General features: G+C 35.2%; 1 protein-coding gene across 1 annotated transcript in view; it reads left to right on the top strand.

The window, feature by feature from the left end:
• Positions 1-27991, top strand: part of ADAMTS19 (ADAM metallopeptidase with thrombospondin type 1 motif 19) — a 164945-nt gene that overhangs the window by 112787 nt on the left and 24167 nt on the right. Inside the window, exons 12-20 of the mRNA XM_035569920.1 lie at positions 705-835; positions 2444-2613; positions 7029-7156; positions 9113-9233; positions 11243-11323; positions 19491-19648; positions 20509-20662; positions 23582-23717; positions 26072-26276. Of these exons, the coding sequence (XP_035425813.1) occupies positions 705-835; positions 2444-2613; positions 7029-7156; positions 9113-9233; positions 11243-11323; positions 19491-19648; positions 20509-20662; positions 23582-23717; positions 26072-26276 (1284 nt within the window). The remainder of the gene's footprint in view (positions 1-704; positions 836-2443; positions 2614-7028; positions 7157-9112; positions 9234-11242; positions 11324-19490; positions 19649-20508; positions 20663-23581; positions 23718-26071; positions 26277-27991) is intronic.

Raw genomic sequence — 27991 nt, 5'->3', positions numbered from 1 at the left:
CACAAGTTGTGAATAAAATCTCATTTTCTCTCTTATAGTATAGTAACAATTTATAATTATATTACTATGCAACTTAATTATACAACTTACACAATTATATAATTATACATGTATATATAATATATATGTACAATTATATAACCTGCTATACAACGTAATTATAACTTACAGTATAGTTATAGCATATTACAATTGTCAGTGGATAATGAGTGATAAAGCAGTTCCCACTGGTTGTATTGATGCTAGTGAACCAAACTAATCCAGTGAACAGCCCTGAACACTGTGCTGTGATTATCCTTACAGTTCAGCTGGTGGATGATCCCTGCAGTGGGTTTTGGCTGGACCTAAAAAACAGTTTCCTAGGCAATATGCTAGCTCAAACAACGGGGGCTGCATGGTTTGGAAACGAAAAACCTGTTCCAAGAGGCACCCTGTGTTGGGAATGAACTTGATCTTGAAGTTGTGGACAAAAGTTGTACATACTACTTAGCCACTGAGCTAGAAAAAGGACATTCGCTGTTATATTTACTAGTACAGAAAAGAAAGCTATATAGAACAGTAGGAAAAGATACTGCTGATTTATATGAAAACTGTGTATTTAACAATATGTTTTTGTTGTGCTTCCCACATGCTTGTGGAGCAAATAATTTTTTTTTTTTACATACGTCATGATTTATTTACCTAAGAGCTGAATTTTCATCTAGTGGTGTAAGGCTGGAGAATGCATCAGTCGGACTTCTTTTATGGAGCATATGGAGGGGGAGTGGAGCACGTGGAGCACTTGCAGCCGTACTTGCAACACTGGAATCAGCAGTCGACAACGCAAATGTGCTGGGTAAAAATCAGTTCAGGCTTCCATTGCTGTTCATCTGTATTTCTGAACAGAATTTAAATCTTTATGTTAGAGAAACCCATTCAAATATAGTTGTTCCAGACACAAGCAAGTAATTTTTTATGAATACTCAAAAAGACATAGGAGAATAAGTATTTGATTTTTTTTATTGCATGGTAACACTATTTTTCCATTTTTCTGCTTTTCTCAAAAGCTTAGGTTATGGGAGAATACAACTTTTGTTTTAAGCTTAACCTGGAGAAGAAACAAAAAATTAAATCCATAATTTTTGACTTGCAGAGTCAGTACATAATTCTTGTCTTTACTTTTTATTTATTTATTTGTTTGTTTATTGGTGGTGGAGAAAATTGTCTTCTGTATCATTTGGAGAGTCAAGGAATTGCAGCTTTTACAAAGACACCTTTTTTGCCAGTTTTGCAGACAGTTAGAATATTTAATATAGATATCTAGAATATCTATAGAAACAAGGTATAGAAACTTCTTATCTTCTGAAAATGAAAACCTTGTGCCATTGGGGATAAAGAGATTTTTACGGCTGACTTGAATGGTGTATAACCATATCTCAGTAGCCAGATAAAATATGCTTTCCTTTTAATTACTGAGTGCCACGTTCTTCTTCTGTGGGTCACTTATGCAACAAGAAAAAATGTAAAAATAGGCAGAGAAGTGGGTACGGGGTACAGTAGGTAATGAAGTGCAGAGTAGAATAGAGTAGAGTAGAGTAGAGCAGAGCAGAGCAGAGCAGAATAGGTGATTTAGGAAAATACAGAACAAAAAAGAAAATGAAGGATGGAAGACAATATAACAGATTTGGAGAAAAAAAAAAGATGACAAAAATAATGAATTAAAAGCGAGAAGTTTGCGTAATGAAACATGAGGAAAATTTGTATATGGCTGTACAAAAGATTAGTATTTTAACAGAAACCTTCGATAAGCAAAATGCTATGTTTCCTCCCATCTAAATGCCACTTCCAGAATCATGTCTAAAATCTGTTTGTAGAATTCAGTAACATCTTAATTTCACTTTAGTTCATTTTTCTACATAAGATTCACAATAATTATTCCAGTTTTCAGAATTCACTATTCTTTTGCCTTTTTCATTAACACCTGCAAGAACAATTTGTGCAACCAGAAAATAACAGTGTATTGTATGAGCTTTGTAAAACTTAATTAAAAAAAAGAGAGGTAGCAAATCTGAAATGATGCAGATATTATGTCCTTTCACTGGCACCTTCCTCTCAGTCCATCAAGAGAAAAATCATTTGAACTGTATCAAAACTGCAGCTGAGGTTCTGCTAATGGAACACACCAACTAACCCTAGTACTTCTTTGGGGCCAAGTGTAAGTTATGATTTATTATCATAACTTGACTCATTAACATGACTCATTATCTGTAATGTAACGGGTCCAAACAGAAGTCAAATATGTTTTGTTCTGTGACTGATTTTTTTCTGAGTGATTTCTTAATATTGTATGGCAGCAAAATTCTGCTATTTAAATTGAATTTGTGTATGACCTAAGTAAATTATGCTGTAAGTTTGACAAAGCATTACAAACAATAAAGCATGATATTTATGCCATCTTTTGTAGTCTAGGCATTGAAGGAGAGTGTCACGGTCCCATGATGCAGTATAGAATATGCGAAAATCCTTCTTGTCCTGCTGGTGTGCCTGCCTTCAGAGACTGGCAGTGCCAGGCTTTCAGTGTCAGATCTTCATATCAGAAGCATGTGCACCAGTGGCAGGCTGTGATCGATGATGGTAAGTGTAGGCCATTCCCCACATTTCCCAAATTGTTATATATTTTATTTAATAAACAACAACAACAACAATAATAATAAATAACCAAACAATAACACACACACAAAGAATTAAGGTCTGAAAATGGTTATTTTGAGACATTAGCAGAATTGTAAGAACTGGTAATAAAGAAGTTCCTGGAATGACAGAATTACTGTAAGTATGTGTTACCACATTTTAAGTAGTTCTTTATTGCCAGTTATATTTTACTCTTGAAATAAATTATCAGAAAACATTACAAAGCACAGATTTGGCTGAATCCTGAAAAATATGAGTTTATTATAACAAACTTATTTTAGTATATATATAGCTAAAAAAAGATTTTTTGGGGTACTAATCTTCTGAAGGTGACACAATGAAAACTTGTCAGACAGTTTTCATTAGGCTTGTATGTTATCTCATATTCAGAGTAAGGGGAACTTTCTCCATGTATTTGATAGGTACTTATCTAGTGAATCAGTTTGGCTTTGTTTTACTAAATTTCATTTTAGTAAAGAAACACATGATTTATATCCTAAAGTATAAAGAGTTTTCAGCCTGACTTAAAATAACTCAGTCATCTGATGAAAAATCTTTACAGTCTTCTATTTACTGTTGAGGATTATGGATGGTTGTTTTCATCTAAGTTTGTTCTTAGACACCTTGTAGTCCTAAGCTGTCCTCCAGGAGACACAAAACTAGAGACCAGCAAAAGAATTCCAGTGCTACAGAAATCCATTGCTCCCAAATTCACAGTTATTTGTCCTATTGACATTTACTGGAGCCCAATTGTACACCATGTCCAAAGTAGTTGCTGTATTGAGTAAGGTCACCTATAGTATGTTGAAGTTATCTAGTGTTGTTGGTTGATGAGATGGTCCTAAGGGAACTGGTGTATGCAGTTGCTGAGCCAGTACTGGTCATATTTGAGAAGTTGTGGCAGTCCAGTGAAATTCCCACTGACTGGAAGAGGCAGAACATAACCCCCATTTTTAAAAAGGGAAAAAAAGGAAGACCTGGGGAACTACAGGCCAGTCTGTCTCACCTCTGATCCTGGCAAGATCATGGAACAGATCCTCCTGGAAACTATGCTATGGCACATGGAAAATAAGAAGGTGACTGGTGACAGCCAGCATGGCTTCACTAAGGGCAGATTGTGTCTAACAAATTGTGCCTAGTCTTCTATACCACGGTTACAGCATTGGTGGATAGGGGAAGAGCAACTGATGTCATCTACCTGGACTTGTGCAAAGCATTTGACACTGCCCCCCATGACATCCTTGCCTCTAACCTGGAGAGACATGTATTTGATGGATGGACCACTTGGTGGGTAAGGAAATGGCAGGATGGCAGCACTTAAAGAGTTGCAGTCAACAGCTCAAATTCTGAGTGGAAATCAGTGATGAGTGTTGGACTTCACGGATCAGTATTGGGACTGGCACTGTTTAACATCTTTGCTGGTGACATGGACAGTAGGATCAAGCACACCCTCAGCATGTTTGCCAATGACACCAATCTGTGTGGTGCAGCTGATACACTAGCGGGAAGAAATGCCAGGACATGGACAGGCTTGAGAGGTGGGCCCATGCGACTCTCATGAAGTTCAACGAGGCCATGAGAGAGTCATAGAATCATAGAACGCTTTGTGTTGGAAGGCACCTGAAAGATAACCTAATTACAACCCCCCTGCCACACCTCCTACTAGATTAAGTTTCCCAAAGCCACATCCAGTCTGGCCTTGAGCACTTCAAGGGAGGGGTCATCCACAAGTCCAGGTAGATGACATCAGTTGCTCTTCCCCTATCCACCAATGCTGTAACCCCATTGGAGGTGGCTACCAGATTTGTCAGGCACAATCTGCCCTTAGTGAAGCCATGCTGGCTGTCACCAGTCACATCCCTATTTTCCATGTGCCATAGCATAGTTTCCAGGAGGATCTGCTCCATGATCTTGCCAGGAACAGAGGTGAGACAGACTGGCCTGTAGTTCCCCAGGTCTTCCTTTTTTTCCCTTTTTAAAAATGGGGGTTATGTTCTGCCTCTTCCAGTCAGTGGGAATTTCACTGGACTGCCACAACTTCCCAAATGTAATGGGCTTAGCAACTTCATTCACCAGTTCCCTCAGGACCCTTGGATGCATCTCATCAGGTCTCATTGGCACCTTCAGAACTTGTCCACCTTAAAGTTCTTTAGCTGGTCTTGAACCTGATCTTCTCCTGCACTGTGAAGTTCTTCATTCTCCAAATCCCTGGCTTTTCCTTCTGGGGCCTGGGCTATGTGGCTGGAGCTTTTTCTGGTGAAGACTGAGGCACAAGAGTCATTGAATACCTCAGCTTTCTTCATATCCCAAGTAACCAGATCTCCTGTTTCCTTCCAGAGAGGGACCACAATTTCCCCGGTCTTTTGTTTTTGATGTACCTGCCTATAGAAGCCTTTCTTGTTGCCCATGATGTCCCTTACCAGATTTAATTCTAATAGGGCTTTGGCTTCCCTAACCTGATCCCTGGCTGCTCAGACAATTTCTCTGTATTCTTCCCAGGCTATATGTCCCTGCTTCTACCCTCTGTAGGCCTCCTTTTTCTGTTCAAGTTTGGCCAGGAGCTCTTTGCTCATCCATGCAGGCTTCCTGGGGTTTTTGCGTGACTTCCTCTTTGTTGGGATGCATCGCTCCTGAGCTTGGAGGAGGTGATCCTTAAAATATTAACCATCTTTCTTGGTTTTCTTTTCACTCTTCCCTCCAGGGCTTTGTCCCATGGTACTCTACCAAGCACGTCTCTGAAGAGAGTAAAGTCTGCTCTGCCAAAGTCCAGGGTAGCAATATTGCTGTGATTTCTACAATTTTTTGTCTCTTTGATTTTAGTGTTCTTACAAAATTTTTAGGTTGTAAATCTTGATAAGGTGTTCCTTTGAAAAATGCTGATACATGCTGTTCTTAAAGCTACCAGGTGACATTCAAATTACATTTTAAGCAGTATAACAGGAATGCAGCATGCACAGACTCAGGCTGAGGCTAATGCTTCTGAACTGGAGATGTCTGTGTCTGACAGGCTTCACGTGCTGGCAAAAGAGATCACATCTTTTTGTACCTTTCCCCTGGAGATACTCAGAGGCTGTGTCAATTTTAGTGAATTAAATGTGCCCAGACCACTCTCTGGTGTGTAAGTGAGCTGGTAGAGAAAGCGCGTGTCCACACTTTTCAACTCTTTGGCACTCGAAAAAGGATGATGACATCCAAACAGCTTTTTGGAAATGGCCCTTTGCAGGTGGCAATTTCCAGTCTAGACCCAGCTAATGCTAGTTGGCACAGGAGAAAAATGTGCCGTGGAGTGTTTTGCAGTTTAACTGTATAGACAGTAGAGTTCCAGTGCCCTTCAATGTTTCCTGGAACTGTTTAATTTACTAATAAAAATGCACTCCAGGAATCTAAAAGTCAGCATGAAGTCAGAGCCATGTAGATTGTGTCCAAGTGAAATCAGTTTCAAGTTCAGGATTGACATTATCCTTTCAAAAATCTGCAAAGGATTGGGAAGAAGTTCTGAGTTAGTACATTTGTGATTAATGATATAAAAAAGTCATGTAATTTTGTACTTGGTTGACTACTGACAGGAGACTTTATTTTATTTTATTTGTTATTATTTTGGCATTGGTGAAGCAAACTTCATTATTTATGAATGATGACCCTGAGGAATACATGGATACATGGGATATGATTACTTTTTTATTCTTTTCAAAATGAGAAATGATTTGCAGAATGCTGTAGAAATGATTTTCAGAATGCTGTAGAAATGTAGTAGAAAATTTGCGTGACCTTGGTGAAGATGTTAGAAAGAATGTGTTCAGTATTTAGTGGTTTTTTGTGTTGTTTTTTTTTAATGTGGATTTTGTAAATCCGTATATTTTTCTTCCCAGGGTGTTTCAGGTACTTAATTTTTTTCTCTTTGACCTGCATAGTTAGAAAATCTGGAAAGTGTTAAGTTTCTTTTTTAACCAATATTTATGATCTGCCAGAAGTATGGTAGAATAAAAGTATAGATTACAACCAAAATATTCCAACAGCTGTAATGTGCATATTCTTAATTGTAACAATGAACATGACATGAGTATGATGTAGGCCAAGTTTATAGCACAAGTATGTTCTAGCAGGAAAAAGAACTTGAGTTCTTCAAACAGATGAGAAAAGGATTAAAACTGTTTTGTTTTTTTTTTCACTGTATCTAAGATAACTTTTAATGCTAACATAGATCCATTCCGCAAAGATAAGCATATATTAGTTTTAAAATACTGTTGATAATAATTTTCTATTTGTTAACTGACCTTTTGTGAACTCTTTCATTTATTTATTTATTTATTTATTTTATTTTTTGTTTGTTTGTTTTTTTCCATCAATTGCTACTACAGAAAAACCCTGTGCCTTATTCTGTTCACCAGCTGGAAAAGATCAGCCTGTTCTTCTAGCAGAAAAGGTGATGGATGGGACTTCTTGTGGCCAGCACGGGTTAGATATCTGTGCAGATGGTAGATGCCAGGTATGAGTTACTCCTTTAGAAATTGGATACATTTGCACATGGATGCAGGTGCATACATTTTTTATGCATATGTGCTATTTCTTTGATGGAATGTTGCAATATGCATGACCAAGACTGAATGTCTCTTTATGTACCATACTAAAATATTTTAAACTCTTCACTTGTAACACAGAACTTGAAGTAACTGAAGGTTTACATTCGGGAATGTGTATCTCTGATATGGCTGATTACAAGAAACTGCAGCAGATTCGAGCATAAGTGTTACGATTTCAATTTCTAAAGCTAAGGATGTCTCAGCTTTCAACAGGCTGGGAAATTTTGCTATGGGATGTGGATATGTGTGCTTAGTTCTGTCAACAGTACAAAATTTTACAGCTAAATAAACCAAAGAAACTGAATTACAGATAACTAAAGTAGAGTGCTTCCGCTGTTCATGGTCCTGAGAATTCATTTGGTTCACAGAAGTTCTTTTGACTCTTATAGTGCCTTACATGGAAACTCTTTCATATGAAAGTTCCACAGAGCTGTTTATTTTCTTGGTCCACTTACCATTGCAAACCTTGAATTCGGTAGAAAAACTAACCTTTAATACAGAAACGATTTCACTAGATACTGTAATAACTTAATTAAATACTTGTAGATGCATGCATGCATTTATATATGCATACAAATGCATGTATATGTATAATAAGTCTTGAGTGACTGAGCACGTGCAACATGTATGCACTTAAGTACTTCATTGAACTGGAGTTTTTGCTCATGAGATAAAAATTAGAGGTTTAATCACAAAGATGATGTATAACCCACCTTTTTTTCTTGAAAAAAAAAATCTTTTATTATCCACCTTTTGCATCTGTCTGGCTAATAAAGACAAAAAAAAATAAACCACTGAACTGGTTTGTTGGCATATCAAGAGGCAGAGAGATATGTGCTAATCAAATATGAATGTTTAATTTATAAGATCTTTCACATTGTGGCTTGTCCGTTCAAACAGATGAGGACGGACTTCTGGTCTACAGCTGTAGAGTTAAATATTTAAATCTTGCAGATATACCATTTTAGATACACAGGTCTTTGAACACTTATACCATAAAACGGATTTTAAATTCTATATATATATATATTTTTAGGTAGAATCACTCTAATAAGAACTGTATGCATAGAGTGAAGTAACAATCTTCATGTGCTTGGAAATGAACTGATCTTTAATAGACTATAGTTTCTGTTGTTACGGGAATTCTTTATTTCCTTTTTAGCCTAGCTTTTATCTTCATCATTTATCAAACAGTGTTTAAGTTTTATTGGTTTTATCAGGTGCGTTTATGCAGTGCACGAGATTTCCTTGTGATGTCTTCTCTAGTCTCTAAAAAGTTTTTGTTTCTTATCAGGCCAACATATGAAATTAGTTCTATTTCTATTGTCAGGCTAGCAGTGATTTTTAATGATAGAAATACATCAAAGATAGTAATGTGAAAGTGCTTGAGTAAACACTATTTGTTTCAAACCAAAAACTTTTCCATAGAACACATATAGATTGTATATTTACATGTTCTAGATGTGTTCAAATGGTATTCAGAGATAAACATTAGCTTTCATTAGGTGACACTTTACCATTATGGGGGTGGCAAAGAATCTGTTGTATTTTGAATCAAAAGCTGCACAAGCTGCAATCACTGGGCAGTAAGGCCTACTCAGTGCTTTGCACAGTAGCCCATCCATCAGCACCAGGAGATGCCAGGGGAAGGTGGGAGCACATGTGTGTTCCTCTTAGAAAGCAGTTGATATTGTTGGCCAACTATATAAGAAGAGTGAGTGCAGCAATCTGAGGAGGCCTAACGTCAATGCTGGGTCACAATGATTAGGTCATCTTGAAAAAGGATGAGACGCCCACTCATAAGTGCAGCCTTGTGAAAAACGTGGCCCGTCTCTCAATAGCTTTATTTTCTTCTCCTGTAGAAATTTGGTTGTGATGGGATATTAGGATCTCTGGCTCGTGAAGATCATTGTGGTGTGTGCAATGGTAATGGAAAGTCATGCAAAGTTATTAAAGGTGATTTTAACCATACCAGAGGAGCTGGTAAGTCCATCTACTTTGTAGACTCAGAAAAGCATTAACTGTTTTGATTGCTGTGACCATTGCAAACTAGGTTATACTTTTCAAACTGATGCAGTTTCTCACTATTTCAGATCTACAAAGGAGATTTTTGAAACTAATCCTACCCTGTTCATATGTTCAATGTTTAAGATAAAAGCAAATTATTATTATTAAATTGCTGCAAAATAACATTGTTTTAATTATATACAAAATTATGGAATTATATGATTTATATGCCATTAAACACATTATTTCATAGGAAAACATGATTGCTAAAAATTTGCAAATTTTTCTTGGTGTTTAGTAAGTAAAAACACTTTTTTTAAAATTTATTTTAAGAATAAATTATTACATTGTTTAGATAAATTTAGTGTTCTTCAAAATAAATACCCAAATTATGATCTGTTACCTAGAGTAATGTCATTAAACCGAGCGGCTGGAGAATATAAAATCAAATGTGTGGAGAAGTCTTATATCCTTTTCATTATTTTATGCTAGTATCAACATGTTTTAAAAAGTAAATAGATTTTCTGATGCAGAATGAATATTAGATTTTCAAACAGTCCTGTGATCTGTTCTTTGAATGAGGTGAATTGACTGGCTACTGCACAGTAGTGTTTACAGAGTAGAAGATTGAAATCCTAATAGAGTTCCCTGTGCACCATTTATACCTTCTCTTCAATAAAAGTTTTTCCTTTCAAACAGTGATTGACCAACTGTTTTCAGCATTTGTTTGCCATTACACTTTCAGTTTCTTGTATAGAAAATGTGCAGAATTTCAAGTCAGTAAGTAAATCACCTCATAAAATACTGTAATTAGAAGCAGACTATATCTTTGAACAATCAAGGACTTCAATGCATTTACTTAAATGCATACTTAAAAAAAATAAATAAGAAAGGTTTATTTGTCAGATAGTTATGTCTGGCCTTGTCTTAAGGTAATACAGAACAGGGATCCCAAACCATTGCTGAGTCTTGAGGACTACAAGATCAAAAACTATGGAGAAGGTGACTGCTAATAAATGACAATATGTCAGCTCTCTTCTATAGCTAATGCAAATATCCAAACACTTTTAAAGATTTTTCACGATTCTATGTCAATCCACATTATTATAGCATTGCCATCTAAACATAGCTGTGTTGTTTTCCTTCCCAAGAAGCTGGAATATCAGCAATACATAGAGAGAGTTATTAGCTCTTAAGAGAATTAAATTATGCTGCTTTGCAGCTATCCAATTTTCATGTTTCAGCACTAAAATGTTGAAAAAATGTTGTAAGTGCTCAGTATTTGCTTATAAAACTTTGCATAGCTACACAGGATAAATATTTACTATCTACTTTTTGAAGTTCACTTAAATAATCTATAATATGATTTTGTTATTTATAACATTCCTTGTTGCACAGTGTTTTCCACCTGCATTGCTTTTTCACCCCTTTTTACGTAGAGAAAATGGCTCAACAGCATGTCTTAATCCCACACAGTAAGGAAACAATTTTATTGCAATACAATTAACTAATAAATATACCTCAAAGTCATTCATAATAGGGGTTGAATGTTCCAGCAATAAATCTGGAGTACAAAACATTTACCAAAACAAACAGTGAGATGATGTTTACTTTTTGGTGCCATATGCTTTACATGCTGAATGAAATTGGAATTTGTCTGGTCTGGTAGTGATAATGACACTGTTCTACTTGGCTGGAGACAACTTTATCTGCCCCAGCTCCAGTCTGCTCCAGCGTCACTAATTCTGGTTATGTTTTACTTTTCTACCCTCTTAATATTACATCATAGTATATGTATATTACACATAATAGAGTTTCATTTTTGTTAACGATTGTAACATTTTTCAAAGACTCTCAAGCCATTGTTATATAAATTATAATTTGTTACATTTAAAAGAGAAAATAAACAAGAAATAAAAAAGGCATACAAGATGTACTTTTCTATACTTTTGTATTTAACATAGTACATATGGTCTCATGTCTAGGTTATGTGGAAGCTTTGGTGATACCCGCAGGAGCAAGAAGAATCAAAGTTGTGGAAGAAAAACCAGCTCACAGTTATTTAGGTAAATATGGCTTAGTGTTCATGTCCTGTTTGGATCAGCACTGAAGAGAGCTAGCTAAACATGCTTGTGTAATTAAACAAAACTGTGTGTAGAAAAAGAAATCATTGAAAGGAACCTTTAAAGAAATTTTGTAGAAATGACATAACATTTGGCTATTGCACATTTTTTTTGTTTGTTTGAACTTTCATCTCGTTTACAGAAATATTTTTAGATGATATAAGAAAAATTCCCTGTACTTTATGTTGCAGGATTTTCAATGTTTTATGTCAAGAACACAAACGAAAACACTTCACATTGAAACTAGTGAAAGGAAAAGTTTTCTGCTGAAACATGGAATAATTTCTGCTCAGCCAACAAAAAAATGCACTGATCAATCAATGCACAGGAAATTACCGAAAAAGTCAAATGAAAGTTCTAAAATTAAACTAAGAATGCACAAAAATATTTCTTCAGATGATTTCAAATCATCTAAATGTTTTCATGGACAAATTTTATCACATTTTTTTTTTAGTTTTTACTTTTTTATGAAATTACTTTTCATGAAAAATCTGGTTTTTGCTTTTAATGAGTTGTAGAGCTGTTGTCTAGGAAGTGTATAAATTGTAATTGTTGTTATGGTTAATGTTGTTGTGGTATAACTGAAATACCATAAATATTTAGTGAACTGCTTGTAGCTTAAATTGAGAGAAACTTAGTACAAGAAATAGGACAATGAAATGAAAACTTCCCCGATTTGTCCCCTGTTCTTAGGTCTGTTCATAAGTAATATTTACATTTTAAGGAACTTTTTACTCAGTACTTTAAGAGAACATCAAAAATGTCAAGTCTTAGTTATGACAGCTGACGTTATTAACATGTGACTGTTGGTTTGTCATGAGGGCTGTGCCTATTCTGTTAAAATATCATAGGAGTTTTAGAGTTCTGGATTGTTTCATTGTGCACCAATGGAGCGTGAGATGGAGGTCTGAGAGTGTCAAATCGATAACGGAAGTTTCATTGATACATTTTCTTAGCTTTCCAAGTTGTTGTTTTTTTCATCCTATATATCTGCTGTGTTATCGTACGCAGGCAAGTGAAGTACTGCTTAGTTTTTAGTTTTTAAATAATGTAAAAATAAATAAAAGCTGGAGTTGTATTTAAGGAAATTAGTTCCTTTTCATAAATAGCAAGCTTTCCTCCCCTACCAGGGAGGCAAAAAGAATTATAATTCTTTTTATGCCCATGAAATCATACCAGATGTGCTGCTTGTTTTTGAAAGGTGCTAATTAGCACTTAATCAGCTTTTCATTGATTGTCACTTTAATTTTACCTTTCTTAATGTAGCTAATGTCAGTCTGAATCATTATCAGCCAGTATTTCATTGAGATTTGTTAAGACTTTATGAGGAAGCAGGAAAAGATCTCTTATTTTGGATTAAAACCTAGGTTTTTGCACTTTTTTCTTACTTTTATTAGAAAAAGGTATTTAAACTTTCTTCAATTTTAGCAGATTTATTCTGAAAGCATAAAAAAGTGGAATTGAATAGGAGTAACAATTTTAATGGTAGCATTTTTGACTAGGAGTAGTAACATTGCAAGTTTAGTGAAGAAGGTATAAACATTTCACCTTAGAAACAATATTTTTTAGAAAACTGAATAAAAATGTGAAATATAATGCAAATTAAATTCTCTGTTTCTGATTTGTTTCTATGTTACAGTTCTGTATGTTAATTTTACATCTCATAGCACTTTGCTCTCTGGGTTTTTGGACTTGAAACAAGTCAATATAGGCCAACAGTATTTCTGTTTGGCTAATTTTCTTAAGATCTTTTTTTTGTTTTTTAATAGTATAGCTCTAATAATTAATAATTTTATAGTTGAAGATATAGCTGTAAACATACTGTAACCCAGCATACGCAAAGAGCTGCGGCTTACAAAGTAGAAGCTAATTTAAACTGCTGGAAAATTTGATCCCAGTTGTGCAGCACAGGTCAAATACAGAGACAATCAAAGTGAAATGCCGTTCTCTGGATTTACTAGGTGATCAGAAAACAGTGTCACTGCGAACTGGAAGCGTCCATGATGATGCTAAACTGATCAGTAAAACCACAGTCCATATCAGTAGCATCATTTGATGGAAGTAAATCTTCAGAGGAATTCTTTCTGAACACCTCAGATACCTTTATCTGAGGTATATCAACATTTACCACAGTAACAGGAGCTCTGGCATCCTAGAAGAAAAGATAAAGTATAACTTGCGACTGCATTTACTGAACTGATGACTCTGTCAAGGTCTGTCCTCTCTTTTCTCCCCGCTGGGGAGGTAGAAGCAGTGATGACCCACAAATCCCCTTCCAGTGAGGTTTTCCTTACAGTTTTGAAAGAATTACATACTCTTTTATTGTTATTATTGTTATTATTGTTATTATTGTTATTATTATTATTATTGATATTATTATTATTATTATTATTATTATTATTATTATTTTATATTTTATTGTGATGAAGCCAAATTAACAGGTATTCCTTCTTACTTAAGTTATATGAGGAAATACATACAAGATTGTGATTTTTCTTTCCTCAGTAGAGTATTCAGGAATAGAAATTATTTGTAATGGTAAAGAAGGGAAAACAAGTGTTTATTTGATTCAAGAATATTTCCTAAACCATACTTATTAATTTTGGAATTAGGGTCTTTAGGAAAGAAATTTGAGATTTAATGTTAAGGAATGAACTTGCAGTGCTAACCCTGTCAGCTTAAAACGGTGCTGGCATGGGTGTTGATTCATTATCAGTTACTTAAAAAACCTTTTCATAAGAATAGCTGTAAAAACGTTTCAAACATTATCAGGATTCCTATGGTCTAAGATTATGCCTTGTCTGCTGCTACATTTTCCTTTATATTTGGCAGGTTTGGTTTGTTGTTGTTGTTGTTGTTGTTGTTGTTTTTACAGTTCTTAAAGTAGAATCCAGAAAGGAAGTTTGGAAGTTTAAAGTATTTTTTATGAGATGTACCAGGCTTTGAGATTAGAATGCTTATTTATGTGACACTTGTATAATGGCATGTCAAGATGTCAAGTCCAGCACTATAATGAATTAATAAGATTAGTTACAGATACAGACAAATGACTTGTGATCTAAAAACTGAAAATTCTCAGTGTTAATTGGAAATGAGAGAAATTATTTGTTTCTAACTGAAATACAGAAATGGATTAGCTCTAAGTGGCTAAGTGGCTTGAGCAGGTGAGTTGCAGGAGATGACCTCCAAAGGTCCCTTCCAACCCCAATCGTTCAGTGAGCTGTATAATAATTTTGACAAATATAATCAATCTGCTTCAGGGATGTAGACCGTTTGGACCCCTGTATTTAACACTGCATTACATTGTAATTTCCAATTCTGTTATAGGTGTCAAGTTCAGATGTGTGCAATGTTCTTGTCAAATTTCCTTTATCAAATATGTTTCCTAGTTAAGAAAGAAGCACGTTGTACCATGTTGGGGGGGGGGGGTAGGTTGTGCAGAAGATGAAAGAGGGGAAGGGTGGCAGAGACAGAAGCGTGCAAGAAAGCAGATGGGGTCTGACAAATAATACAAAATTTTGAATTCCTCATTTCTGACAACACTCATAGTTTTAAAATAACTTGGAAACCAGCTGAGGACCTGATCATATAGCAGAGACCAGAGTCCCCTGTGTTTTCCTTTCATCTATACAAGGCCATAGAAAATGGTTAGTAAATAAAACATTTTAAAACCTTTTTACATCAAGATGAAACAAATATCTATTCTTTAACATTTGTGATAAGATAACATTTGTGAAAGCTATCAGCAAAGCTTTTGGCAAAGTGTAGTTTATAGCAATATAAACTATGCAGAGGAGTTCATGAAAATGAGTTTAAATTATTTTCCAGATAAGAGTGTGCACATTTGTTACTGTTGTTCTGTGTCACTGTATTAACACAGTCTTTACAACTCCTTATTTTTCTTGTTGACAAAAGACTAAAAGTCAGTTTGAATTTAGGCACATAAGCATCATTTTCTGTGTGTGTACGCAGCCATACAGCTTTCAACAACTGAGCATTTCAGAAAACATCCAGAATTAAGAAACAAATGCTTATTTTGTTCAATTTGTGCCGAAGTCTAGTTAAAATTTTTGTGGAGGTCTCACATAGCCAATGCAGAATACAAAATGAAAAGTGATATGAATCAGCTCTTCCTTCACAGTCAATAAAACTGAAATTCAAAGTGCTATGCACCACAAAAAGAATTACCTTAAAGTTTGACCAAAAATGAGAGTGAAGATTGGTACCAACATGGTTCTAAGCCAACATGCTTTCTAAGTTTTCTGCTCAGCACATGCAAATAAGTTAGCTATACATATAAACACTAGTAGTGTATTTTTGCATGTACACATTTTGACATAGCTCAGATTTCATTCTAGAAAAGATATTCCTTGTCTATGTAGAATTATGCAACAGAAATAATATATACACCCTAATTAAATATTCCTGTGCAATTGTATCTAATATCATGAGAATTTGTGTTGTACTTCTGTGAAATAAAAGTGATAAAGGAAGTGCAAATAGGTCAGCAAAGCTATGATGAAAACATGTAACTAAGGAAATAGGCAGATAAAACAGGAATCAGTTTCTAAGTTAAAACTAATTTTGGAAATAAGTTCATTCTTTGTGTGAACATTGCAGCACAGGAAATAAAAGTAACACTAATTTTAATTAGTAATAATTTTCATTAGATTTCATAAGCCTTTAGATGGGGTACTTGTAAATTGGTGCCTTTATTACTGTTTAGCAAGGAATGTTTGCTACAAATCACAAGAATTAAGCAGGTCAGATTGATTATTTCTTTCTATTTTCAAGAGTTATTGTGAGAAAATACAAACTGTCTTTTTTTGTTGTTTTTTTATTTTTTAACTATGAATTGCATTTGTTGCCCTATCATAGCAAAACATGCATGTTGCTTTTCCTGTTCTCAGCTTCTCATTATATTAGCAGTAATGACCTTAACACAAGGATTTCCGGGATGCTAATGAACAGTTGGGATTAATTACTTGAGGTGATGGTCAAATGCATGAAGTGTTTCTAGCAATATGTAGACGTTTGGATGTGGGCTATAATTTGATGGTTATTGCTTATAAAACAGAATAGCACCTGTGAGCTTTTTCTGCTTTATCATTTGAGTTAAATTCACACTTCAATACAAGAGAAATGTTTACATCAGATTTGTTATTCCAGAAAACAAACAAACAAACAAAAAACCACCATTTCACAGTTAGTAAATATTGATCATGTATAACATCTTTTAAGTGAATAGTAGAAATATAACACAACGAAAATATATATGCAGAACAATTCAACATGAACTATGAAATGTGTAACTGAGTGTTTTTCTGTATTAGATTCTTCCACTCTAACCTGGCTTTATTAGTAATAACTGTTCAGTGCCTTACTTATAGCTGTGATTGGTTTTTAAATAAGTGTTTAATTCCTGGAATGTATCTTAAAATACTTTTATTTTGAAATTTAAAAAGAAGATATTTCTGTGCTGACATTTGACATTCTGTTGCATACTCACTTGATAGCATTTCTGTTTGGTTTGTCTTCTCTTTAGTTTCATTAAAATCAAAACAGTGATGTGGAAAAGACTGAAGCAGCAGCAACTAATGGAAAGTTTGCTGCAGAAGATAATATTTTCATCTTTATTTACTTTGGAGAAAGCAGCAATTAAGCAATTATCAATCTTAAAATGTGACCTGATAGAAAAAAAATGGCAAGTTTCTTCCTATAAAAAGATAAATAACTTATTGAACAATAATGTGTCCTGTATGGTACTACAAAGTGAAAGCATATTTGCTTTCAGCATTTCTACGTACCTTCTTATTCAATAACGTTGGAAAGAAATGCCTTAATGTAAAGTAATTTAAGTAGTTTAAACAGAAACAGTAAGGCATTATGCCAAATTGTATGTAACTCTAATTTCGTAAGATAAAGAGAGAATCTTTATCTAATAAGATAAAGATGGAATTTTGTCCTTCATGAGATGACAAGTTGAAATTTTGAAAAAGTTTTTCAAACCTTGAATATTAATATTCTTAAGATGATTTGAAGGGATCACATGATAACCTTAATGGAAGCGAAACAGTGACTTCACTGAGAAAAGATATCAGTGAAAGTATTCTGATTTAGAAATGAATTTCAAATATTTTTTATATTTGCCAATTTTCTTGGAAAAATAGGGTTTGGCCAAAATGACATAGTTTTAGTACTCTCCTGGAGAGAATTATTAAATTTTGCACAGAACGAAAGACCAAATTCACAGCTCAAAGTTGTCTACTTCCCACCTATTTTGATACAAATACCTCTTTTCTTGGTAGTTTTTCCTCATCAGAGTTTTTTGCTTGTTCATCTTTTTAGTTGTAGATGTATTGCTCCATTCATTTTATAGCCCATAAGATACACTTGTGTGCTGAATTTTCCTCCTGCATTACATTACTTTGTACAGGAAATCCTCCTTTATCAAAAACTAAGCAGAGTAGGGAGTATATGTGTGATGTGGAATAAAACTCAGCGAACTTGCTTGCAATATGGGGTGTGACAGAATCAGGAGCAGGCTTGGACTACCTGAATCCAAGCTAATATTTTAGGAATGGGAGCACCCATTCTTCCTTCATCCAATACAGGGGCTCCCAGGTGAGGAACCTGAGAGCAGAAAGTGCAAGAGCTTTACATATTTCTGTATTCTGGGTCTGGGATTCCAGTCCCCTGCACACATCTGTATGCTGTGGTGTATAACACTCCTTTTAAAGACAGAGAAGACGATGCAAGGTCCACTGCTCTCTGGGGAGAATATGCTGCTCCATGTGAGCAGCATGACCCGACTGGACCTTGGCACTTTCAAGTACATTTGTTTTGTTTCTCCACTGGGAAGAGGATTGACCATTAAAGTTTTAAAACAAAATGGGAGTTAATTACCATTAATAATAGAATGTTTAAACCTGAAATACCGATTTTTAAATCTTGTAAAATCACTGGTTATTTTTAGCACAGGGCTGTTCTACAGCGTTAATGGAGTTTATAGTCTTAACATTTATTACACTGTGCTGTAGTGGTACGCATCAGTGGTGTCTTATGCAATTGTATTGCTGCCAGTCCATAGACCTATTGCCATTGTTTCCCATAGAAACAAAACATAACAGTATAAATATGAATAGGAGAGAGGATGATTACAGGAATGACTCACATTAACTTACAACATTAAATACAAAATTTTGGACAAGATTTAAACTGTTGAAGTTCTCTTAAAACAGTCTGATGCCAAACATGCAATTTCAATGAAGAGGAATGTGTAGAACTTCTTGTCCAGAAGGTGACTTCAAGCATATTTTACTTCACATGAATATTACAGACCTGATTACAAATAAAATAAAACAAAATAAAATTAAAGATTCTTCACAGAAGGGGCTATTCGGAATGTACTATAGAAAAATACTGTAAAATACTCTGTTCTCAATGTCTGAATATCTTTCTTGACTTGATGATGCTTATGAATATTAATTAGGCCAAGAAGACAGTGATTCATCCAAAAAGAACAAGCTTTTTCTGTTTGTTAGAATCATTAAATTAGGTGGTGAACATCTGTATAAAATAAGTGCTTAAGTTAGTATGACAGTAGTATTGTCACATTTTGAGATGGAGGAAAAAGTAGATATATTAATTAGAGGGAAAGAATTCTGAACCAGAATTTGTTGAAGTTTTAATGTAATTCCACAGATCTTGAAGAGTGTCTTGTGAAAATTGCATTTCCCATGTCTTGTATGGGTCATAGAAGTGGCTACCTAGGAAAAGAGAATCATTGCCTTTGTCATAAATTAATTTAGTGAATTGTGCTGGAGCCTGTCAGTCTCACTAGGCATTAAAACACTGTTTTAACTTCAAGTAATGCTTAGCACACACGGATTTGCCAAGGATGTCTTCCAAAAAATGTTTCTGAAACATGTTCCAGTTGAAGTTCACATATAGTAGCATCCATAAATATCTCTGCAGAGTTATGTGATTTCACCTACCTGTTAAATTATCCAAACAGGAAGTAAAAGGAGGCCAGAATCACTACTGACCAAGCTTTTTTTTTTTTTTTTTTTTTTTTTTTGTATTGGCCTTTTTTCATGTATTTTGGCAGCTCTTCGAGATGCTGGTAAACAGTCAATTAATAGTGACTGGAAGATAGAGCATTCAGGAACATTCAATATTGCTGGGACCACCGTCCATTATGTTCGAAGAGGTCTCTGGGAGAAGATATCTGCCAAAGGTCCCACAACATCACCTTTACATTTACTGGTATGACAATGTGGGTTTTGTTTTTGTTTTGTTTTGCCTTTTTTTTTTTTTTTAACCTGATTCCTGTCCTGTAGTGTGGGAACTATTTTTTCCAGGCTTCTGAAGATAATGGGATCTATGCAAGATATACCTGCTGATCTGTCAGCCCACTTCTAAAAAGTGCTATTAAATCCAATAATAATCTTTATGTTATTGAGGCAGGACGGAAGGTCTCAGAATTCCTACAAATTTCATACAAAGCTGACGTGCAGCTTGAGCAGGAAAATTCAAATTAGTATCAGATGTTTTCTATCCTCCTGGCACACTGGCTGATGCTATAGCACAGCATTGCCATTTTAGGGTTGTAATCACCAAATTCTCCATTGGGAAGTAGAGTTTTGACACATTTCAGTGTAGGGAAGGAAAAGTTGATAGCCAAAGAGACAAGAACAGAAGGAAAAATGAAGAAATGATGAAGAAGTACTTCACAATTCAAAATCCTTTAAGTGTAAGAAATCATCTTCTATATCCAAAATAATTTGAAATTTGATGTATCTAGGAAAGATCTCTTTTTAAGAGCACTGGAAACATAGGATATGTAACATATCATTCCCCAGATTTCTGGGGAATACATTTTTTTTACAATTTTACATGGAGAACTTTGTGACTCTTATGTTAAATAAAATCTTTTTTCCCCCCATTGTTTTGGGTTGGATACTTCGATTATTTAGTTTCTTCTACAGAATCTATCAGAAGGGTCTAAAGGCTGCAGTGCATTAAGTCATTTTGGCATGTTCTTCAAGATTATCTCTTCACAGGTCCAAGTTTGTCTTCGATAGTTCCTGCGCACATAGGAAGGTTTTCCTTCTCTATAATTACAGGTGCTGCTATTCCATGACCAGAGCTATGGTCTACACTATGAGTACACCATCCCACTGGATCCTCCTCCTGAGAATCAAAGCTCTAAAGTACCAGAGCCTCTTTTCATGTGGACTCATTCTGGCTGGGAGGACTGTGATGCTGTATGTGGAGGAGGTAAATTTTTTTTTAAAAAAGCACACACACACACACACGCACACAGCATCTACAATATGCATATATATATTTACAATGTATATATATATATGATGACTAAAACAAATGATATATTAATATTTCAGGCTGATGATCAGTGCAATATATTTATTAGTAATATCCTCATTGCAACTTGTGTGATTCCGTAGAACAGTGGACATATTTCTGTCATGTTCCTCCTGATTATATTAAAAGAATACTGATAACTCTCGTAAAGATTCAAACTAAATAAAGTAGGTAGAAAGAAAATGTTAGTGAAGGAACCAAAACTTGATTAGAAAAGTAAATTCGGGACCCAGTTTCCATGAAGAAATAGAAGTGCAAGAGCTAGAACAAGAATAGAAAGTTCATGTGCATTCCACTGTGTATTTGGAACTACTGAAGAAAAACGATCTGTAAAAGACATTTCAAACTACAGAAAAGCTGAACCCCAATCTCAGATCAAATATGTACCGTTAGTAACATGAGTTGAGATCCAGAAACATATGGAACAAATATTGCAACAGCAGATATTAGTATGCTGATGCAATACTTTTCCTATGTTTATGTTTATAAACCATAAAAAATGTGAATTTGGAAGAACAAAATGAAAATATGAAAACAAATATTGGAACATGAGCAATATTACTGTAACAAAATCCTTTAAAATTGGTAACTGTTTAGAAGCTGGTTATTAGAAAAGGTAATTATGGTGGGAAACGTGTAAGAGTGTTTTTATGAATGCTACCTATAGAAATCTGTTTATATGTTGTGAATTAATTAGTCAGGCTTACACAGTAAATACTATACTGATTATTGATACCTGTCTTTCCTGCTTACTACATTGATAATCATGGCTGCTGTGATTAGCAGTCCTGAAAAGTGCTATGCACCTTGTAGTTCAAATAAGAAAGCCTGGAAATGCTTTACCTTCTCTTCACAGCAACACAAAGAACACTGTGTTCTAGCTACTTTGACTCTGTGAACAGTCCTGGTGTCACGACAGATTACTGTAGTTTCCATAAACATGCCTTTTGTGGTTTGGTAAGAAAGCTTCTTCCCTGAAGGCATTTTGTACGTGGTCCTAGTATCATCCTCTGTTTCTTCATAGTGCACTCATGTTCACTTGGAATATTCATGCTTTTTACAGTTTCCTGAAATATTTTTAGAATAATTTGAATGCTACCACAATCTCTCATTATTGCCTCAGTTATTTCTAAAGTTACCTATCATATGGAAAAGTCCTGAAGTGCAGTATGTCAGTGAATTTTTTTTTCTACATTAATGCTTAAATAAATATTGAAGTGTTTTACTGTAGTGTTTATTTATCATATTTTTTCTGTTGTAACTGGCCATCACATTTTGTTATTGTTTAAAATAGTTGAGTTAATGCAAAGTTCCATAAAAGGTATTTTTACTGCAAATATTCTGAAATACAAGGGAAAGATTTTTCGTACTTTAGGCAAAATAACTTTAATTCTTCTTTTAGTTCTTTGGTTTAATAAGAAGTAATAATGAAATTAAAATGATGCAGATTGTACCCTGTGTAAATATTTGTGTTTGAATTTTTAACATCAGTATTTTGATAAATCTGATTAAAGTATATAACAATTATCAGTAGTTTTCATTAAATGTTTAAAACGTATGTCAGGATGAGAAGTAGTCATGAAGCCATGTGGCTTTGTGCGTGTTTATACATGTAACTGGTCTGTGACCTCCTGTGTTGCAGAGAAGCTTTCTTTGTGTGGGAGGGAATATGAATACACAGATGTATATGTAAATGCAGAAAAAAATGTCAAACATTTCAAATGCTGTGCATGATAGATTAGTTGCATGTGCTCTCACGTACACAAATGCTGTGTAAAATGTCAGTTGTGGTCAAACACATAATGCGTATTTATAGCTTCACTGCTCAGTCCACAGACACATTTCTGACCACTAGCAAATACTGAATTCTTATGTCTGCCCTGCTCCTGCACACACCCTGTTTGTAAGTAAACTTCCAGATAGAAACAGGGTGTTATAATGTAACCATAGGAACAAATGGTTATGAAGTTATTTTCTACTAACTAAAGTCTTTAATGCAAGGCTTGCTAGTTTTCTAAAAATTATGCTCCCATGTGATTACTAGGTACTGCTTGTTGTACGTATTACTTTAAATTCTGATTTCTTACCTGTTCAGCTTCAAGAGACACAAGGTCCCAACCCATCCATCAAAGCACAGTTCGTGTAACAGAACATGCATTAGGTTTCCACAGGCAGTACCCAACTTCCTAAATGATTACCCTACAGATCAGATCAGTTATATGTCTTCTTTTCTTTAGTCCATGGAGAACGGTGCAGTTGGAGAATGGTGCAGGCTCCTTACTGAAGGCTTCATGAGCTGAATCGCTTTGGCTGAGTGCTGGCCACATGTGCCAGTGTACTGCTAAACTGGGTAGAACTACTAAACTTAAGCAATACAGAGGGCAGGACTTGATATTCCTTTTCTTAATTTATACATTAATGGAAAAGCATATCTTCTCCTTACTGTGCAGTTTTTCTGCAAGCCATTCTCAACGCTAGGGTCTTGGTGATTGAGAAGGAAACAAGAATGCCAGTAAGACTAAGTCTTTGGCCTATGACTTGTTGCAGGAATAAAGCAGCAAAACTCTTTTGACAGTGGTGTGCAAATACTGGAATAAGAAAATACATTGTTCCCTACAAACTTTAATATCTCATTTGGGCTCACTGCTACCTTTGTTTTTCACTTCAGATTTTACACATATGTAGGTTTTACACTTCTTTTTGCCAAACTGACCATAAAATAACTGTGTCTGATAAGGATACCACTGTCCTTCCTTTATTAACAAAAGTTGCATATTCGTGGTTTCTCCACATACCTGCTTTATTTTTTACTAGGTGAAAGAAAAACAACAGTCTCCTGCACAAAGATTATGAACAAAAATATCAGTCTTGTGGACAACAAGAAGTGCAAATATTTAACAAAACCTGAACCACAGATCCGAAAGTGTAATGAGCAGCCATGCCAGACCAGGTAATACTGATTTGGTTAAATTACACTGTCATAACTAGAAGTAAACATCTCAGGAGCTACAAAGAGAAATGACTGCCTCTGGCATTGAATGTGCAGTAAATACATACATAGAACAAAAGGTTATAGTGTGAAATGTATGGAACACTGAAACATCGGCTGCTGTTTCTCCTGAGTTTTAATGAAAGCGTCCTTAAGCACATGTCTAAATCAATTCTCATTCAATAAAGCAGCTCATTACTTTCCTCGATAGGAGTTCTCACTGGCTGATGTGTACTATGAATTGAAATTTAATTGCTGTTTATATAACAATGGATTTAATAACATGGTTATAATTAATGATGTATTGTTATATTTTGTTGTTGTAGCTTAGTCAGGGCTGTACTCCTTTAAAATCACTTGGAAAGATCTAGGTGCACAAAGCAGTAATTAAATAAATACATAAATAAACAATCTGTTAATCAGTTCATCTACACTGATTTAACCCGAAGTGTAGAAGGCCTTTCCCTCACTCTTCTACTGCCACTGCCCTCAATCCCTTGTCTGTGGATCAATATGCAGACACTAGACTCTGATGGTTGAATGATGGAAGAAGCAGAAAGAGTTGCTTTTCTCTGAATTTCACCAAATGAGGCAGCTGCAGCATATGCCCTGTAGAGAGCCCCCACCCCCACCCCCCCGTCTGGCATAACCGCAGCCAAGCTGGCAGCTTGTTCCTATGAGTGGCTGGCCAGGATGGTGTGATGGCCTGTTTTCAGGGTTTACCATCCTTTTTTTGAATGGCAGCTAAGAACCACAACTAAGGAAGTCCCCAGTTATTGTGCAGACTTGGGTAAAGTGTCTGCCACCTTTAAAGGTACGGACAGCAGCTGGTGATAGTCAGCTAACAGTTCTGGGGGTAAGCACTGGGATGGATCTACGTGAGTCATCTGGAGGAAAGGTAGATGGAATATCTGAAGACAATGCAAAGTAAATACAATACAAATATTATTAAAGAAAGTAATGCAAAATGAACCAGCAGACATAGCATTTTTGGGTAGGATGAAATACTAAAACAGACGAAATGCAACTTACACATTTTAAGCAAGACTGAACTACTGATGTTTGGATTTCCACAGACATTACACAGTGGACAGATTTATATTCGATTATATGCATAATTGGCCAGCTTCATATTTTATTATATTAATAACATTGTATACTGAATAGGTAGAAATGGAATAGTCTGATCTTTTTCTAAGGCATTGACAAATACGTATTTTTAACATTTTGTACTTTTTCCAGCTTATTAAATGAAAAGATGTAGGTGTTATTAATTGCTATGCTGAGACAGGTGGAAAGATATTGTGATCCAGATTTTACCACAGTATTAATGATTCTTACAAAACAAATATTGTTAGCTTTCAACAGAAACAGAGCTAGAACATATGCTTGCATAACTAGTTGTTTTTTTTTGGCAATTGAAGAAATATCTTAAAGTCTATTGCATTATCTTGACAGGCTGTGATTTGTAAATTGAGTCTCTGGACTGCTAATAATAATAAAAAAAATAACTTAGTTCATTGTTTCGTTTTCTTACAATAATTGTCTGACAGATGGTTGGAACAGATTTACAGAACTTCGGTTGACCGAAGACTCCCTTGCAAATCTAGTCTCCTGGGGTATACTTGTGTACTGCATTAATGGCAGAACTTTTTGATTTTTAAGGGCATATGGCCATAGTCTGGAGCTACAGAACATTTGGGGAAAATTATATTCTAGAGTGATTACTTTCCAGGTATGTGGGCTATGCCAAGCTGCATCAGCCTTCCCTGTTGCTGTAATTTAAGCTATGTAACCTGAGTTAGGCCTGATCCTAAAGAACATGAAGAAGACTGAGCTTTTGTACTTCTTCCAGAGCAACAAGCTTTTCACACAGGAGTGATTCTATATTGAAACTTATTGGACCTTAAGTGAAGGGCATATGCATTTGACAAATAGGTAGTCATATAGATAGACAGAAAATAATAAAAAAAAAAAAACTGTCTGATCAGTGGTCCATCATATTTGAAATGTGTGTGATTGTATTTTGGAACTTTTCTAATTGGAATTGTAATGACAAGAGAGTACTCTGAAAACATAGAAACGATGGGCTGGGAATGAAATGATATGAAGATGAACATATTATTTAAATGTAAATTATACTAGGTTAGTAATTAGTCTGTTAACACAGTTACAGACAGTTAACTTAAAAGGAAAGAGAAAATTTGTAAGTGTGTCTTGGGTAAGCAAGTAGTGCTAAGCAAGAGAACGGATGACCTAATGGGACTTCTTCCTTCCTGATTTCTTCTTACTGTATTGCCTGTATTTCTTTGTAGATGGATGATGACTGAATGGACTCCATGTTCAAGGACATGTGGAAAAGGGACCCAGAACAGACAAGTAGCCTGCACACAGCAGCTAAGAAATGGGACCCTGATCAGAGCAAGGGAGAGGGATTGCCTTGGGCCAAAGCCTACTTCTGCACAGCGCTGTGAAGGCCAGGACTGCATGACTGTGTGGGAGGCAGGAGTCTGGTCTGAGGTGCTGCATTTATTTGTATAAATAATCCACAATGATCATTTATGCCTTACTATGTTCTGAGAATGAGATTTTTTTCACCAGCAAGTGGCTTAGCTCAGCCTAATGATTTTCAGGATCCTCATGCAATGATTTGGCAAAAGGATCAGGGACTAGGAAAACAAGCCATGTAGAACTACTACATTTTACCTAGTTAATGTCCTGGAACAGTTTCTTTTGGACATTTTTCAAGCACATATAATCAAGTATATCCTGACCTTGGTAGTAGGTAACTAGGGGTAAATGGATTTAAGGCAGTCACTTATCAGCTACCAGAACTTGGGTTCAGAGTGTGAGCATCTGTGAGGTATTGTTGTACCAAGAGATGTTATTAAGAAGGTTGCTGCTGTTGAAATTCAGAGAGGCTATGAAGGCAGTTGCTTGCAAAAAGGACATTTCCTTCCATTCCTCTCTCTTCTTACCTCTTTTTCTAAGAACAGCAAAAACAGTGAACAAAAGGACCTGTAGATAACACAATTTTGGATCCATTGTATTCTGAAACATTGCTGTTGAATGTAGTTACTATTCGAAAAGCTTTATTATCTTAAGATATTTTAATATGTGTGTCCATTTGGTTTTCTTCTAAAAAGCTTCTTAAAGTAGTTGACTGCGGAGGAAGAAGGGAGTTGTTATCATTGTCATCTGGACAAGCTGAAAGTATTTATTTAGACCGTCTGCCTCCATTGGAAGAATACAGCAATTCTACGTGCTTCCCACACTAGAAGCTGTGCTATGAGTCTCATCAGGCTCCAAATAAGAATAGCAGCTTCTGAATGTGGGTACAGATCATTGTTTGGGTTCCTGTGCTCAGTGGCACCCATTGATCCCCAAGTGAGAAAGAGCTATGACATAGGAAATGTTTTCAAAGAGTTAAAAGAAAGATGTTAAGATCGAGCTAAGAGGAGAAAATAGCCACAGTTCTGGTTTGGTACAGAGGTTTATAATGCAAAAGTTAGTTGTGGGAAGAATGGTATACACTTCCATTTATTCCATTCCATTATCACACTTTCCAGGTGTGAGAAAGAAATGCACTTTGTTTAGTTGGTTTGTTTTACCTCAGATATGACAAATAAGTAAGTATGTTTCTACTGGAATTAATAAATATATTTTGAAGAGTGAGGTGTTTCCCATGGCAATTCCTACTATCACTGTTATACTGGAAGTTAGCCATTACTGCTTCCTGCAGTTATAATCAGCTTGGCAAAGGAGAATTTTGATCTGCAGGCAGTGGGATGATCAAAAGCAGTGATAATGTTTTAAGAAGGAAATGGCATAATATTTGGCAGTGTAAATGGGAATAGTGGGGAAAAAAAACACAGATTAAGACCTTCTGTGCAAATTGAAGATTTGTCACATGCTGTATATGCAGTGAATTTGAATTCAGTCTGGATTCTTGTGTAGATTTAGAGCATTTTCTTTTACATTTTAACTTTTTTCTTCTTAAAAGGATCTGTTAGCTACTAGTGAAATTTATTTGAAATTGCTTCAGGTCTTGTTCTCACAAACATTACTTAGATTCTCTTTCATTATATCTCCCTTAATTCTTTGAACAAGGATTGCATTACATTTTTACTGCGACATTTTGCATTTGTTTCATCATAACTTTTAAAATGTTTTCTTATCCAAATACCATTTTTAAAGCTTAGTTTTTCCTTAAGGAAATAATTTTTGATCAAATC

The sequence above is a fragment of the Cygnus atratus genome, chromosome Z (genome assembly GCF_013377495.2).
Source record: "Cygnus atratus isolate AKBS03 ecotype Queensland, Australia chromosome Z, CAtr_DNAZoo_HiC_assembly, whole genome shotgun sequence".
Taxonomy (NCBI): Eukaryota; Metazoa; Chordata; class Aves; order Anseriformes; family Anatidae; genus Cygnus; species Cygnus atratus.
Note: the sequence above shows the minus strand (reverse complement) of the source record. Positions and strands in the feature narration are given on the sequence as shown.